Source organism: Leptopilina heterotoma, unplaced genomic scaffold, assembly GCF_015476425.1.
Source record: "Leptopilina heterotoma isolate Lh14 unplaced genomic scaffold, ASM1547642v1 Lhet_43, whole genome shotgun sequence".
Classification (NCBI taxonomy): domain Eukaryota; kingdom Metazoa; phylum Arthropoda; class Insecta; order Hymenoptera; family Figitidae; genus Leptopilina; species Leptopilina heterotoma.
In genome coordinates this window covers 895257-912254 of record NW_025111081.1, presented here as the reverse complement: position 1 = coordinate 912254, position 16998 = coordinate 895257, and the positions used below count along the sequence as shown (strand labels likewise).

The 16998-nt window shown below is 26.7% G+C and overlaps 1 protein-coding gene across 1 annotated transcript; it reads left to right on the top strand.

The window, feature by feature from the left end:
* The first annotated feature begins 517 nt into the window (after window positions 1–517).
* LOC122506634 (inositol polyphosphate 5-phosphatase K-like) lies at window positions 518–16990 on the top strand. Its single transcript, XM_043618939.1, has 10 exons — window positions 518–553; window positions 843–872; window positions 2291–2404; window positions 2471–2548; window positions 2753–2900; window positions 11495–11670; window positions 11777–12001; window positions 14727–14880; window positions 14980–15175; window positions 16248–16990. The coding sequence occupies exons 2-10, from the start codon at window positions 847–849 to the stop codon at window positions 16421–16423; spliced, it is 1293 nt and encodes a 430-aa protein (XP_043474874.1). The 5' UTR covers window positions 518–553; window positions 843–846; the 3' UTR covers window positions 16424–16990.
* Window positions 16991–16998: the final 8 nt, after the last annotated feature.

The window sequence follows — 16998 nt, the reverse complement described above, 5'->3', positions numbered from 1 at the left end:
GTTTCAACCTAAGAGCGAGAAATGTTCCTTGGTTTTCAAATTTCAATCTTGGGACAAATGCAAAATTAATTTTACGGGTATTTTAGAAATAATTATTTTTGCTATTGAATGTTAATTGAAAAACATTTTATTTAAAAAATAGTTTTTATTTCGTCAATTATTAATTTTGTTAATTAATATTTTGTAAGAATTTCAAATACAGTCTATTTTCCCGCTCGAATTTGATCATCGAATATTGGAAAATTAACGTAAAGAAAAAAAGGACAATGTTATTTTTTCCATCTCGGGTAAATTTTATTAGGTAGTATTTTTAATAATTACCTCATTTTTATAAATCCCTAATTTATAAAACTATAAAATAAAATTATAAAATATAGTAATTTTTACAGTAGAAACTAGAAAGTCAGCAATGTGAAGTTGGCTCTGGAAGTCTGGAAGAATATTACCAGAGACAACCCTCCATTTTGAATTTTACGATCATTTTATCATTGGCTGTCAAACTGTCATAAACTGACAGTTAATGAAAATAGTCGCACGCGTATTTTCTCACTATGTGAATTTTATAATTAAAAAGAAATAAATAACGACACAAAATTATTTTCCCTATTTATTTTATTTGTAAATTTTACTGTCGAAATGTAGAGACAAAGAGTTTGGAAAATTTTTATCTATAAGCAAGTGTTGTAAAAGAGGTTAAATTTTACGATATTGCAATTTTGTAAGAACGTTTATTGATTTTGCGTCGTCATTTATAATAAAACAATTGACACTGTAGTATAAACAGTTTAATTGTCAAACAAGTGATTAAAATTGTAACGTTATTCCTTTATTTCCCACACAAGAACAATGATGCCAGGAGCGGAGTTAATAAGGTTAGAAAATTAATATTATTTGTTTACGAATTTCAATTTTTTTGTTTTATCATTTATTTAAAGTTTATATTTTTGTACTGTTTATATAGTAAAAATATTACGTAACGTGCAAACAAAGTTCGATTTTTTTTACCAAAAAGAAGAAAATAATTTAAAATATGTAAAAAAATTTTTTTCTAAAATGTAAATAATGTGTTAATTTTCTGAAATGAAGGTTAATTATGTCCATGACCTTGAAATATACTTTTTCCTAGTAAGAATTATAAATTTCTTGTGTGGAAGTGTTTTTATAGTACATACTTTCCAATTTCTGTGAATTCTTTATTAACTTTCTACGTTCTACTTTATTAATATTATTATAATATTTATGAAATTCATATTTTACATTTAATTTACATTCAATTTAAATATTAATTTATGAAAATAAGATCAGATTTTGAATTTCAATGTCTAAAAAGAAAAAATTGTTTTGTTAATTTTTATTATAAAAAAAAAAATGTAGAGAAATTACGTTGCAAATAATAAAATTTTATTGTTTAATATTATTACTTGGAATTTAACGGTTCATTTGCAAAATTCAAAATAGCGGATCCAATATGGCGTTCGTTTTGAAAAATTTTATATTTTCACTTGTAATTCGTTACTCGGGGGTTTTTGGGGTCGCTGAACACGAATTTGACGGTAAATTTATAAACTACAAAATGGCGGATCCAATATGGCGACTTATTTTTTTAAAAAAGAATTATTTTCCCTCCAAATTCGTTACTTGGGGGTTTTTGGGGTTGATAAACACGAATTTGACGGTAAAATTATAAAATACAAAATGGCGGATCCAAAATGGTGAATTATTTAAAAAAAAGAATATTTTCCCTCCAAATTTGTTACTTGGGGGTTTTTGAGGTCGATAAACACGAATTTGACGGTAAAATTATAAAATACAAAATGGCGGATCCAAAATGGTGAATTATTTAAAAAAAAGAATATTTTCCCTCCAAATTTGTTACTTGGGGGTTTTTTGGGTCGATAAACACGAATTTGGCGGTAAAATTATAAAATACAAAATGACGGTTCCAAAATAGAGACTTTTTAAAATTTATTATTTTTGCCCTTAGAATTCGTTGTTTCGTGTTTTTTGACCTCATTGAACACGATTTTGACGGTAAAATGACAAAATTCAAAATTTCGGAACGATAATAACGACTTCTGTTTAGAATGTTGAATATATTCGTCTAAAATTTGTCCCTCGGGAATTTTTTGGGAGGCTCAATTTAAAAATTTTAAATAGAGGATTTAAAATGATGAAAATTTAAAAAAAAATCAATTACTTTTGTATATTTTGGATTTTTTGGATTTCTAGGATCAATAATTAATATTAATTTGAGGTTTTATTTGTTTAAAATAATTCAATTTTTTTGCAGATTATATTTTTTAACATACAATGTAGCGACAAAAAATCCCGATGAGGATCTTCACGATTTGCTCAAAATGAAGGATTCAGTTGAACATAAGCCGCCGGATTTTTATGTAATTGGGTACGTATCGTAAAATTTAATATACTTTTATAAAAAAGAATTAATAGACAAATTATATTGTTTCAGATTACAGGAAGTGAAATCACAACCTCAAGATTTATTTTACGATGTATTTTTTGATGACCCATGGACCAAAGTTTTTAGGTATTTATTACTATTATTATTATTAGTAAGTAATATTTAATTACTATTTTTATTATTACCTTTTTTATTTTTTTTTATTATTATTATCTTTTTTACTACATTATTTTTATTGTTATTATTATATAATTTTTTGTATTATCTTCTTGACAATCTTATTATGTTGCCTTGAGACGATTAATAAGCAACTTTTAAAAATTTTTTTAGGGATATTTTAAAGACACAGGATTATGTAAAAATAAAAACGCAACGATTGCAGGGTCTAGTGTTAAATATATTTTGCCTACGAAAGCATATTAATCAATTAAGATCAATTGAGGCTCGATATACAAAGACTGGTTTTGGAGGTTTATGGGTAAGAAAAAGAATAATTCTTTGACACGAAAAATAATTTAACACTTTTCTTTACTACAGTTTCGTTGTAAAGACAAATGAAAACAAATGATTTAGCTGAATCTTTGAAAATTTGACTTGCAAAGAGAAGAAATTATCACCGACAGTTGATAAGACAGACATTTAAAATATATATTTTTTCCTTCTTAATTTTCAACTAGAAATGAAGATTTATAGAAGGCACAGTTACTATTATCGACAGTTGATGAAACAGACATTTGAAAAAAAAATTGTTGTGTGCAATTATTTATTGCTACCAGTAAAAAGTTATTCAGAGTCATAGAAATTAAATTTACCAGTTTTGGTAATAATTGAAGTTCTGGTTTGCTTGAATTAGTTCTAGAATTATCACAGTTATCCAAGTAAATATTAACACACGATTTGATGAAACAACATTGAGTTCTGAAACTCTGGTTTGCTTGAATTAGCTCAAGAATTATGACAGTTATCCAAGTAAACGTTGGTACGATCTACAGGGTTGCCACAGGTCAGGGAATTCAGGGAAAAGTCAGGGAAAGTAGAATTAGTCAGGAAACTCAGGGAAAATTCAGGGATTTTTATTAAAAGTACTGGAAATAATTCAATGTTTAGAATTTATAAGAAAGTTCTAGATTTTTGTTTCTTTTTCTTTGCCTCAAACAATAAAATTACCACGAATTCTAAAAAAACCTTAAATTTTTTCTAAATTTCTGACAATAATTTATTTTAAATAAATGAATTCTATTGTAAAACTGCCACAAAGTTATTACATATAAATCATTTAATGAAGTATTTTTTTGAAAACTTTCAATTTCAATTCTGTTGAAATTAGTTTCAATTTAAAGAATTTAACGCAATATTTGGAAAGAATTCAACTATCTTAATAAATATTAAAATTCATTCCAGAAATTCAATTATTTTCAAAAATTTACAAAGAATTCAATTATTTTTAAAAGTAATAAACAAAATTCAATTATTTTAAAATGTTTTAATAAAATTCATTGCAAAATTCTAATTATTTTCAAAAAATTTTCTTAATTCAATAATTTGTATATCTATTACTTAAATACAATTTCCCAAAAGAATTCAATTATTTAAAAACAATTTTGACAAAGTTGTACACGAATATTCAATTATTTTCTTAAATAATGAAAATTTCACAGGAATTCAATTACTAAAAATAAAATTTGCATACATTTTTTCGAAAAAAATCAATACCTAGTTCAAAACTTTTTTATAAAATTTTTCGCAGGAATTCAATTTTTATAAAATTTTTGAAATGAATTTTAATTATTTAAAAAAAGTTTAATTTTTATAAAAATATTTAAATGAATTTAATAATTTAAAATAATTTTAATAATATTAATAATATTTAATAATATATTTTAATAAGAAATCAATTACTTTGAATACAATTTTAACTGATTTCGTAGCTACGCTCGAGCCGCAAACTTCACTCTCGAAAAATCACACTTTCGCCACTAGTTGTACAATGTACTATTTTTCAAAAAGCTTAATCGAAATTTTTTAAAATTATTTAATGTTTTTATTTTCTAATGTATATTTAGTTAAATAATTTTCGAATAATTGAAATTTCACGTTAAATTGAATTGTAAGCAAATGGATTTAAAAATTCTCAAAGAAGAACTTTTCAATCCTTAATATGAAACGAGCAGATATGCAAATTAGGTAAAGAGAGACGTTCTTATTTATATTGCCTTTAGAGAAAGAGACCCAAGTAACCTGTAAGTTTGCAGCAAACTTACACCACAAGATTTGCAATCTTACAAGTAAGCTTGCTGCAAGTTTGCTGCAAGTACTAAAATGTCCTACTTGCTGCAGGATTGCACAGCAAGCTTAGGACAAGCCAACACTGCAAGTTTATTAAAAATTCCCAAATATTTAATTATATAATATTAAGCAAATTATTTAATATTTAATTTTTATTTAATTTTAATATATTTAATATTTATTTAAAATAATATAATGGTAACAACGTTATAATAAAAATGTTATTAATTTCTCCAAACCACAGAATTGTAGTTGTGTACTATTATCCGTGATCAGTGGATAATAGTAAAAAATTGTAAACGTCGTGGTAGACATTAATTATTATTGATATTATGATCTAAGATACTATTGTAAAGCACCTGTTTAGGGGACTGATACTTATACTCTCCGCGAGACAAGTCGTGCGCGAGAGAGGTATTTCTCGCCATCTATCAGGGAATTGGAAAAGAAATAGAAGTTTCTCTTATAATTCTCTAACTCTAATTGGATAAAAGGCAAAATTGGAAATTGGTTCTATTAGATAAAAACAAAGCTAGAAATTGGTTAAATTGGATGAAAGAAAAAATTGAAAAATGATTATATTGGATAAAAACAAAGCTGGAAATTGGTTAAATTTGATAAAAGGAAATATTGGAAATTGGTTATATTGGATAAAAACATAGCTAGAAATTGTTTAAATTGGATAAAAAGCTGGAAATTGGTTAAATTGGATAAAAGACAAAATTAGAAATTGGTTATATTGGATAAAAACAAAGCTGGAAATTGTTTTAATTGGATAAAAAAGCTGGAAATCGGTTAAATTGGATAAAAGGCAAAATTAGAAATTGATTATATTGGATCAAATGCAAAATTAGAAGTTGGTTATATTGGATAAAAGGCAAAATTGGTAATTGGTTCTATTGGATAAGAACAAAGCTGGAAATTGGTTAAATTGGATAAAAGGAAATATTGGAAATTGGTTATATTGGATAAAAACAAAGCTGGAAATTGGTTAAATTGGATAAAAGGCAAAATTGGAAATTGGTTATATTGGATAAAAACAAAGCTGGAAATTGGTTAAATTGGATGTAAGGAAAAATTGTGAATTATTTAAATTGGATAAAAACAAAGCTGGAAGTTGGTTAAATTGTAAAAAAGGAAAAATTGTAAATTGGTTAAATATTAGATAAGATACAAAATTGGAAATTAGTTCAATTGGATGAAAGACAAAATTGGACATTGATTATATTTGATAGAAGGAAAAATTTGAAAGTTTTGAATAAAGAGGGAATTGTATATTTGTTGTTATTTTCTATAAGAGGCAAAATTTGGTAACATTGGATAACAGGAAATTATAAAATTTATAATCAAATGTATAAAACTTGATATTAAAATTCTAATGTAATATTACTATTTTTAAAATTATAATTCCTTGATATAAGTAAATTTTATAAAATAAAAGAACAATGTCTAACAAAGGAGAAACTGTTAATTCGACTACTTATGATTTAAGTATTGTTGTCACTGTAGGAGCAATGCTAAATAATGATCATAAGTATGAATTTCAAAAGCTATTGGGAAGACAATCAAATTTTTTTATAATATGCAAAATACTTTTTGTTTGCAAACAATTGATTTGATAGTTCCAATCGAGCAAAGTAAGCAGTACATTCAAATACTTTTCAGTGGATCTTATTAATCTGGTCATTGGATTTGTACTTATTATGATGGAATAAGCCTTTACATTTTTGATAGTCTTAATAAAAAATGTTTAAATCATGATGAAAAAGATTATTTAATTAGATTATATCCTTTTGAACCACCAGTAGTGTTCACAACTGTTGATCAACAATCAGAATACAGTCTTTCTTATGGAGTATATGCAATAGCATTTGCAACATCGTTGTTTTTTAATATTCTGCCTCACTCTGTCAATTACTATTATTGTAATTTTAGAAATCATTTAATGTTAATGTTCGAAAACAATAGTTTATGTAAATTTCCCTCTGTACAACTTTCTAATAGTAGATCTTGCATAGTTGTGTATGACTGAAATTGCCTTTTAAATGAAAAAGATATTCAACTTCAGTATGGAGAATCAAACTTTTCTAAAAACTCTATTAAGAAAGAAATTTCTTTCTCGAGAATAATAAATGAAATAAATGAAGGAAATATTGCATTAACAACACTTAAACAAAGTAGGGCTGAAATTTAAAAAAGTTATCGTGAGAGGCAAAAATTAAAACGTAAAATTGATCATGAAAATTATTCAGAGGAACCATACACATCCATTTCTTTCCCAAAAATTATAAATGAAATAAAGAAAGAAATATTGCATCAAAAACACTTAAAGAAAGTAGGGCTGAAATTCAAAAAAATTATCGTGAGAGGCAAAAATTAAAACGTACAATTGATAACGTAAATTATTAAGTGAAAAACACACTTCAACTAAGAAAAAACTTCAAGTCGAATCCAAAATAGAATATGCTGAGAATCTTAAATTAAAAAATAAAAATAGTGATACAAGTTCTTTGTCAAAAACAAAAAACACTCGATGTCAAAGAAATTATTGTGAAGGAGTATTAAAGCATCAAATTCAAAATGAGTTGAATGTAGAAAATTATCTAGGTTTGATAAATAATTACTGCACACATTGTCAAGCTAACCATTTTAAAGATGAAAAAGTTACTGGTAAAAAAGTTAGTTTTAATGACTGTTGTAAACATGGAGGTGTTGTGTTAACTTCAATACAATATCCAGATGAATTAAGGCTTTTGTTAGAAGGGTTTAATAAAAAATCAGGTCATTTTAAAAAGAATATAAGGCTGTATAATAATTCTTTTTTTTGCATCTTTAAATGCTAATGTAATTAATTTTAATGGCAGAAGAAGAGGACCATTCTGTTACAAAATTCAAGGTCAAATTTACTATCAAATTAATAGTGCTTTATATCCGGATAAAGGTGAGGATCCATGTTTTGGTCAATTATTTATTTATGACCCTGAGGAATCAATCAGATACAGATTAAAAAGTAACGAAAATTTGGATGAAGACGGTTTAAAATCTATAGAAAATATGTATTATGAGAAATTCTAATGCATACACAAAATCTCACATGATGATGTCAGAGGTAATTCAAATAGAAGATGAATTAGCAAGACAAATAATAAAGAAATTCCTGAGTTACAATTATTGTTCACGTTGAAAAAAAGCTTTGATAAGAATAGATACAATTCTCAAAGTTTTAATGAAGTTGCTGCAATTTTTAATACAAACTCTGAAGGAGAAATGCCAGAATCTTATAAAACGGTTTATAATAAATCTACAAAGAAATTAAAATTGGTTAGTAATTTAGATCCGAATGTTGAACCATGGATTTATCTTATATTTTATCCACTTGGAAATAAAGGTTATAATATTAATATGATTCGTAGTGATAGTGATTACAGAATTCGAAATCATACTATTTCTAGGTCTGCCTATATTAAATACAAAATTGCTGTAAGAGATAAAGAATTTAATCAATTTTTATATGGAGGTAGATTGTTTCAACAATGGGTGGTTGAAAATGATGTAAAAATAGAAAAAGATAGATTGAGATTTTGTACAAATAATCAAGCTCAAGTGAGAAGTGAAAGATATAAAGAACTGATAGATTATTTACACAACCATGTGTTGGAAAATGATGTACACGTGTGAAAGACGCTTATATTGCCTTCTACTTTTATAGGATCACCTCGCAATATGATGCAACAATATCAGGATTCGATTGCTATTGTTGCTTTTCATGGTAGACCAGATTTATTTATCACAATGACGTGTAATCCAAATTGGAAAGAGATACAGGAAAAATTATTCCCCTATCAAACTGCTGCTGATAGACCTGATATAGTAACTAGGGTTTTCGCATTAAAAGTTAAACATCTACTTAAACCTATTGTTGATAATAAATTATTTGGAGAAGTCAAATCTTATGTTTATGTTATTGAATTTCAAAAGCGAGGATTGACACACATTCATTTGTTAGCTATATTGAAAGAAAATTCTAAAATATTAACAGTTGAAAGCGTTGATCGTTATATTTCTGCAGAAATTCCTGATGAAAATATCAATGCTATTTTACATAAAATAATAATGCAAAATAATATTCACGGACCTTGCGGAGATTGGTGTTTAATTGATGGGAAATATTCAAAAAAATTTCCAAAAAGTTACCAAGAAGAAACTACAATTGAAGAAAATTGCTATGTTTATTGTCGTCGAAGAAATAATAATAAAACGTATAAACGACCAAATGGATTTATTGTTGATAATTCTAATGTTGTTCCGTATTGCCCTAAACTTTCAGAAATATTTAATTGCCATATTAATGTAGAAATAGTTTAGAGTATCAAGTCTGTTAAATATTTATATAAATATATTCTCAAAGGGCATGATGATGATTTTTAAGTAAACCTTTAGAGAAAAAGAGTCATAGCGTTAATCGCTTACCCATACATTTGCCAAATGAACAGAATGTTATTATTTGAGAAGAAAAAGATAGTAACTTCATTTCTTTCGATTTAAATACAAAACTTTTGGATTATTTTAAACTCAACCAACGAGATAGTAATGCTCAAAAGTATTATTATTCAGATATACCAGAGCATTATACATGGGTAACAAAATCTCTTGAATGGAAACAAAGAATTCGTAAAGTAAAAGTATAGTGAAGAATGTATTCAGTTAATCCACTTTAGTTGGAGTTATTTCATCTTAGATTATTGTTGCTTACAGTAAAAGGAGCAATTTCTTTTGAAAGTTTGAGAACTATTAATGGAGTTGTTCAAGAATCTTTTACAACTGCTTGTTTAGCATTAGGACTTGTAGAAGATGATAGTGAGTAGATTAGGACAATCGAAGAAGCTGCATTATGGATAATGCCTCATTCACTTGGCCAATTATTCACAAGAATTTTAATTCAATGTCATCCGGTACATCCGGATAAACTATATATGGGAACAATTTAAGGGTCAAATTTTAGAAGATTATCAAAAAATAAACGACATTGAAGCTGAACAAAGGGCTTGTAGAAATATTAAAACAATGTTATTTAACGAAGGATATAATTTAACTGACTTTTAGGGGTTATTAGATATACAAAATAAAATTTTTACTGATATAGCTGCGACTCTGCTTCCTAATGGAAAAACTGTTCATAAAGTTTTAGGCTTACCCGTTCCATTGTACAGTGATTCATCTTCAAACATTAAAGTTCAATCTTTAGAAGGCCTCTTTTTAAAAAATATAGATGTTTTTATTTGGGATGAAGCACCAATGGCTCCAAAATATGATTTAGAAATTATGGATTATCTATTCCAACGAACCTTTTGGTGGTAAAATTGTAATTCTAGGCGGAGATTTTCGACAAACTTTACCAATTATAGAACGGGGTACTAAATCAGAAATAGTAAATTTATCAATAAAAAATAGTAAACTATAGAAATATTTCAAAAAATACACATTAACAGATAATATGAGAGCTTTACCACAAGAAACGGAATTTGTAGATTTGTTACTTAAAATTCTCAATGGTGTATTAAATGATGCAGATGATAATTTTATATTACCAGAACATATTATTCAAAAAGGGAATAGGTACACAAAATTTAAAATAAAATTTAATCCTTTGAAGATAAAATGTTTTTAATAACTATGTGTGTATCTTTAGAGTAATATTAGAAACTTTTCGGTGTAAAAACATTTCCATTTTTAATAGCAGAAAGAAAAAGGGCGTGCGTAGCGCGCAAAAATAGTGACTAGTAATTATTAAAAATAATTGATTTAAAGAAGAATGTTGATTGTACACCAGTTTATCCATTCCCTTTTTTCTAATAACCTTTTTTTCACTAATTCTTTTTTCCAATAACCTTTTTTTCCACTAATTTTTTTTCCAATAACCTTTTTTCCACTAATTCTTTTTTCCAATCACTATTTTTTTTACTAATTATTCTTTACATTTTTCAAATTGTTGAATGGTAAACTAAAGTCAACTTCATTCATTTGTTATTCAATTTGTTTAATGTCAAAATCGTGCCGCGTTTGAGTTTTTGTTTTTCAGTCAACTTCAATTGGTTTAATGTCAAAATCGTGCAGTATCTACTATCTTTAGATCTTTTTAAAAATTCTAAATTTTGAGTAAAATGGTTGTGGAACTTGTGTAAAGCGGAACAAAAAATCCTTTTCTACACATAGATGGATTTCTTTTTACAAAAAGTGAAGAAAAAAAGGGATAATGGCGAAATTGAGGAGTATCTTCGAGCCATCGGACATAATATAAAATTTTGAAAAATTGTTACATTATTTAATTACTTTTTGGAAAAAAAAGTAAAAATTTTGTCTGTAAATCAGGGAAAAGTTATAGGAATAAACAAAATTTAATTTTTGTGTCAACCCTGGATCTAATATAACAAAATTGTGTTCTAAAACTCTGGTTTGTTTGAATTAGCTTTAGAATTATCAAAGTAAATATTAATACACGATCTGATATAACAAAATTGAGTTGTAAAACGTTTACATATTACATTAAATGTGCGGTCATAGACATAACTTAAACATGAGACGAAGTTTTCAAGCGTTAGACATAAACCGTAAGATGCACACTTAGGGCCAGTTTCACAAACTCTGATTAAAAGTTAATCAATGATTAAAGACAATTTAACGACTCATGATTGGTCGTTTAAGGATTTAATCATTGATATAAGAAATTAACCACAAGACTCAAAAAGTATATACAGGTGAAAAAAACATTTGCCATTATTATTTTAGGGTAACAAGGGTGCGGTGAGCGTGAGGCTGAACATCTACGGTGTCAGTTTATGCCTAATAAACGCGCATCTGACCGCACACGATAATCTTCTAGCCACACGGATCTCAGAGTACAATACGATTCTTCGCGAGCATATCTACGATACTCCGGAGACATCAAGCATCTTTTACCATGAGTCTGTATGAAACATACATATGGCATTAAAAATCCCAAAAAAAAAAAATTATAAAAATCAGTTTCACAGCAGCATAAAAATTTTTCGTTACCTGTTGTCTCTGCAGTTATGTATTCTGGATTGGCGATTTGAATTTTCGACTGATGGAGGGCCTCACAGCGAACGATATCGATCTACTCGTTAAGCAAAATCAATTGAACGTTCTTCTCGAGAAAGATCAACTTAAAACAGTCATGGCCAATGGTGAAGCATTCGCTGAACTCATTGAGAATAAAATTTCATTCCCGCCAACTTATAAATATGAATTTGGCTCTCAGAATTATGATCTCAAGTACGTTGATATTATATACTTTAGTCAATTATAGAAAACTTTTCTAAAAGGGCATAGGGGGTTAAGTATATAAAAATTAACCCCGCACTTATTAATCTCATATTGATGCCATATACTGCTACCAATAGAGTATAAAATCCTGAAAATTTCAACCTCTTATCTGTCTTTCTTTAGGAGTTATGGAAAAAAAAATTCTTAAAAACTCATTTTTTTCGGAAAGTACTTAACCGATTTGAATAGAATTTAAATATGTTATAAATATAGATAAATAGATAACACAATTTTAAAACAAAAATTTCAAAATTAAAAAAAAAATTGCCGAAAAATTAATTTTGAAATTAAAAAAAAATGTTTTTTAATGTTTTTTAAAGATACACCTCCAATTTTTCTTTTAAAAAATACCTTAGAATGTCCGCTGTAATATATATTTGTTTCGAATTTTTAAAAAATGTAGTTTTTTCTAAAAACGGCTTTTTTGAAAAAAAGACTTTAAAAATTTATGTTTTTCGGAAACTAATTAACCGATTTAAATTTGTTATAAATATATATAAGACAGTTTAAAAAAAATCTTTCAAAATATTATTTTTAAAATTCTAAAGTAATTAATTTTAAAATCTTCAAAAAAAAAATTTTTAAGTACCTAGTTCCCGTAAAAAAATGTTTCTTTTGGGGTTTTTTTTCAAAAAAGTCATTTTTTGAAAAAACTACATTTTTCAAAAATATGGAAAAAATTTATATTAAACAGGAAACTTTAAGGAATTTTTAAAAACAAGAATTGGAAATGTAACTTTAAAGAAAAGTGAAAAAGAAATTTTTTGAAAATTTTAAAATTAATTTTTTTTTAATTTTTTAAAATAAAATTTTGAAATTTTTTTTTACTGTTTTATTTATGTTTATAACATATTTCAATTTCATTAAAATCGGTCAAATAGTTTCCGAAAAGAAATGATTTTTTAAAAGTTTTTTTCAAAAAAGTCGTTTTTTGAAAAAACTAGTTCTAAAAAGACTGGAAAAAAATATATATATTAAAGCGTACATTCTAAGGTATTTTTTGAAAGAAAAATTTGATGTATGTATTTAAAAAAACTAAAAAAGTTTTTTTTTAAATTTTAAAAATAATTTTTTAGAAATTTTTTTTGATAATTTTTTAAAATATTTTTTTGAAATTGTCTTACTTATGTTTATAACATATATTTAAATTTCATTTTAATCGGTTAAGTATAGTTTCCGAAAAAAATGAGTTTCTGGTTTTTTTTCTAAAAAGTATCGTTTTTTGAAAAAACTACATTTTTTAAAAATTTGTAAAAAATATATATTAAAGCAAACATTATAAGGTATGTTTTAAAAGAGAAATTAGATTTGTATCTTTAAAAAAATCAAAAAAAAATTTTTTTTAACCCATTGACTGTCGTTGACGCATATATGCGCAATTTAAAAAAGGTGATTAAAAACTTCTTAAATGTTCCTAAAACCGGTTACCCGGGGGTTTTCGAGGTCGCTGATTACGAATATGACATTCGTTTTCCAATATTCAAAATGGCGGATCCAATATGGCGGACAACGAAATAAAAAATTGATCAGATTGACTTGAAACGTAGTACTCGGGGGTTTTCGGGGTCGCTGATTACGAATCTGACATCAGTTTTTCGAAATTCAAAATGGCGGATCCAAGATAGCGAAATTTTTTTCAAAATTTGTCGAATTTGCTTGAAACTTGTTATTCGGGGGTTTTAAGGGATTACGAATCTAACATTAGTTTTCCAAAATTCAAAATGGCGGATCCAATATGGATAAAAAAATACGACAAAATAAAAAATTAATTATAATGGCTTGAAACTGAATATTCGGAGGTTTTTAGGGTCGCTGATTACAAATCTGTCATTATTTTTTCAGGGCATTTATCGAAATTTGATTTCACCAAGAATTATCATACTGATGTCAGATTAACCAGTTTCAAACAAATTCAATAAATTTTTAAAAAATTTCCGCCATATTGAACCAGATATTTTGAATTTTGGAAAACTGATTTCAGATTCGTAATCAGCGACCCTGAAAATCCCCAAGTATTCAGTTTCAAGCCAATCTGATCAATTTTTTATTTCGTTGTCCGCCATATTGGATCCCCCATTTTGAATTTTGGAAAACTAATGTTAGATTCGTAATCAGTGACCCTTAAAACCCCTGAGTAACAAGTTTCAAGCAAATTGGACGAATTTTGAAAAAATTTCCGCCATCTTGGATCCGCCATTTTGAATTTCGAAAAACTGATGTCAGATTCGTAATCAGCGACCCCAGAAACCTTAGGGTACCAAGTTTCATAAAAATCCATTAAAAATTTTTTCAACACACTTTTGGCCCAAACAGTGGAAATCTCGTTGACAGCCAAGGGGTTAAATTTCAAAATTAATTTTTTGGTAATTTTTTTAAACCAAATTTTAAACATTTTTTTAAAAATTATGTTATCTATATTTATAACATATTTAAATTACATTCAAATCTGTTAAGTAGTTTCAGAAAAAATGAGTTTTTTTATTTTTCTTTCCCCCTCCATAACTTGTAAAGAAAGACAGATGGGGGGTTAAATTTTTTAGGATTTTATACTCATAACGGTAGCAGTATATGGCATCAATATGAGATTACTAAGTGCGGGGGAAATTTTTGCATACTTAACCCCGTATGCCCTTTCTTTTTTTTGTAAAAATCTATTTTTTATTCTCCACTATAGACGTCGACCATCCTGGACGGATCGAATTTTATATAAAGTTAATGAAAATGTTTATGAAAACATAACACTCAAGGCTGTGCAAAATAGTTACAAGAGTCATTCTAGTTATGTTCTATCGGATCATAGACCGGTGACGAGTGAATTTGACATTGTGGTAAAGTAAAATGTTTTACGCCTTATTTTTTTAGAAGAAAAAATATGTAAAATTTAGCACAAAAAAAAATTTAATTAACAATTTCTATTATGTTAAAAGATTCGTTCAGATATGGGAAATCCAGAAGTAGAATTTCTTCCAATTAATGAATGGTTCATTGATGAGACAAATGTTGTTAGTTACAAATTTACCGGTAATCGAAAATCTGGATTTAGAGATTGGATTGGCCTTTATAAGGATGGTTTCTCAAGTGTCGATGATTATATTATTTATGAATATGTCAACACAGACGCAGGTAAAATTTATCTTTTTTTATGATTATTAGCGATTTATGGTACTTCTACAAATATATTTTTTTCATTTGTTTGGCTCGATAAAAAAAGATTTATTGTAGAAGCACTTTAAATTTTTAACACTACACAGAAAGCACTTTTAAATATTTTTATTTCATTGACAAATTTTTACAATATGCGATTCTTAATGAAAGTTACAAATCTGTTCGGTAAATTATCAAATTACGGTATATTTTACAATACATTCTTGCAATCTTTCGGTTTTTGGTAATTTTTACCATACAATTATTAAATCTTACAGATTATTCAATAGAGTTAACAATACAAATGTAGAACTTTACAGGTAGGTCGGTAACTTTTTACAATACATTCAGCAACTTTTACTACACAAGCGTTGAAGATTACAATACTTTTAATAACTTTTACAATCCATAACTTAAAGTTTGCAGTTCAGTAAGTTTTACACTGCAAAAATGTTAAAGTTTGTAATACGTTTAGTAATTTTTACAATACAAACTTTAAGAATTGTAATGCGTTCAGTAACTTTTACAACAAAAATGTTAAAGTTTGCAATACGTTCAGTAATTTCACACTATACAAACTTTAAGGTTTTCAATGCGTTTTGTAATTTTTACAATACAAACGTTAAAGTTTGTAAGGCGTATAGTAATTTTTACCATACAAACACCAAAGCTTTTGAGGCGTTTAGTAATTTTTACATTCCAAACGTTAAAGTTTGCGAAGGTATATAGTAATTTTTTCCATACAAACGTTAAAGTTTGCAATTCTTATAGTAATTTTTACAATGCAAACGTTAAAGTTTTGCAAGGCTTATAGTAATTTTTACAAAACAAACATAAAAGTTTACAATGCGTTTAGTAATTTTTACGATACAAATGAAAAAATGTACAATACAATTTATTCGATTAATTTTTACACTATGTACATTATACTTAAAATAATCTAAAATTATGAGATACACGTGAAAAAATAAATACTGATAAAATGAGGGTCTTTAAATACATTTCTTTTGTTCAATTATAGGGAAGAGATTTAATTGAATATAATTTTCAGAAAAATCTGACGCACCCAGACAAATGTCAGAGGCGACATCTGGCGTTGAACGTCTGTCATTTGTAGTGACGGCCATTAAAGCACCCGGAATGTATCGTCTAATTTATTTTACGCAAAATGCCTCAATTGTTGGTATTCTTGGCATGAGTCAAGCATTTCCGGGACATCATAGATAGAGCAACATTAAAATAACAATTTATGAGCAGATCAACATGACTCAAAAAAAAAAAACAGAAAAAAAATTGTTGCGAAAAATGTAAAGCTTTCAAAGAAGGGGGGAGAACAAATTTTCCCTTCCCCCCTCCAATGATATGCACCTATTTTTTTTCAAAATGAGATTTACAAATCACGCTTTAATCTCCATTTTGAATTTTTGGAATTTTTTTGGAATTTTCATCTGAAAAAAAATTCTCCAGGGTACAAAAGTATATAATTACAGAAAATAAAAAACAAGAAAATTTTAGAATATATTTTTTGTTTTTAACTTAAAAAATTATTTTTTTGATAAAGATTTTGCAAAAAAAAAAATGAATTCCGAAAAATATTCTAATATGGAGACATTTAGTACCTGGTTTTTTCACGTTTTTGCAACGTGTGTTGTGCAATACTGTTGAGTGCGAGTTTTCCTTTTCCAAAGAGAAAAAAAACGCATTTGTTACTTTATTTTTTCTAAGTATAGAATATCGCCTTTAGGAAAGAAAAACAAAAAAAAAGAATAAAAATATATCACGGTAAGAGGGTAAGAATTTGT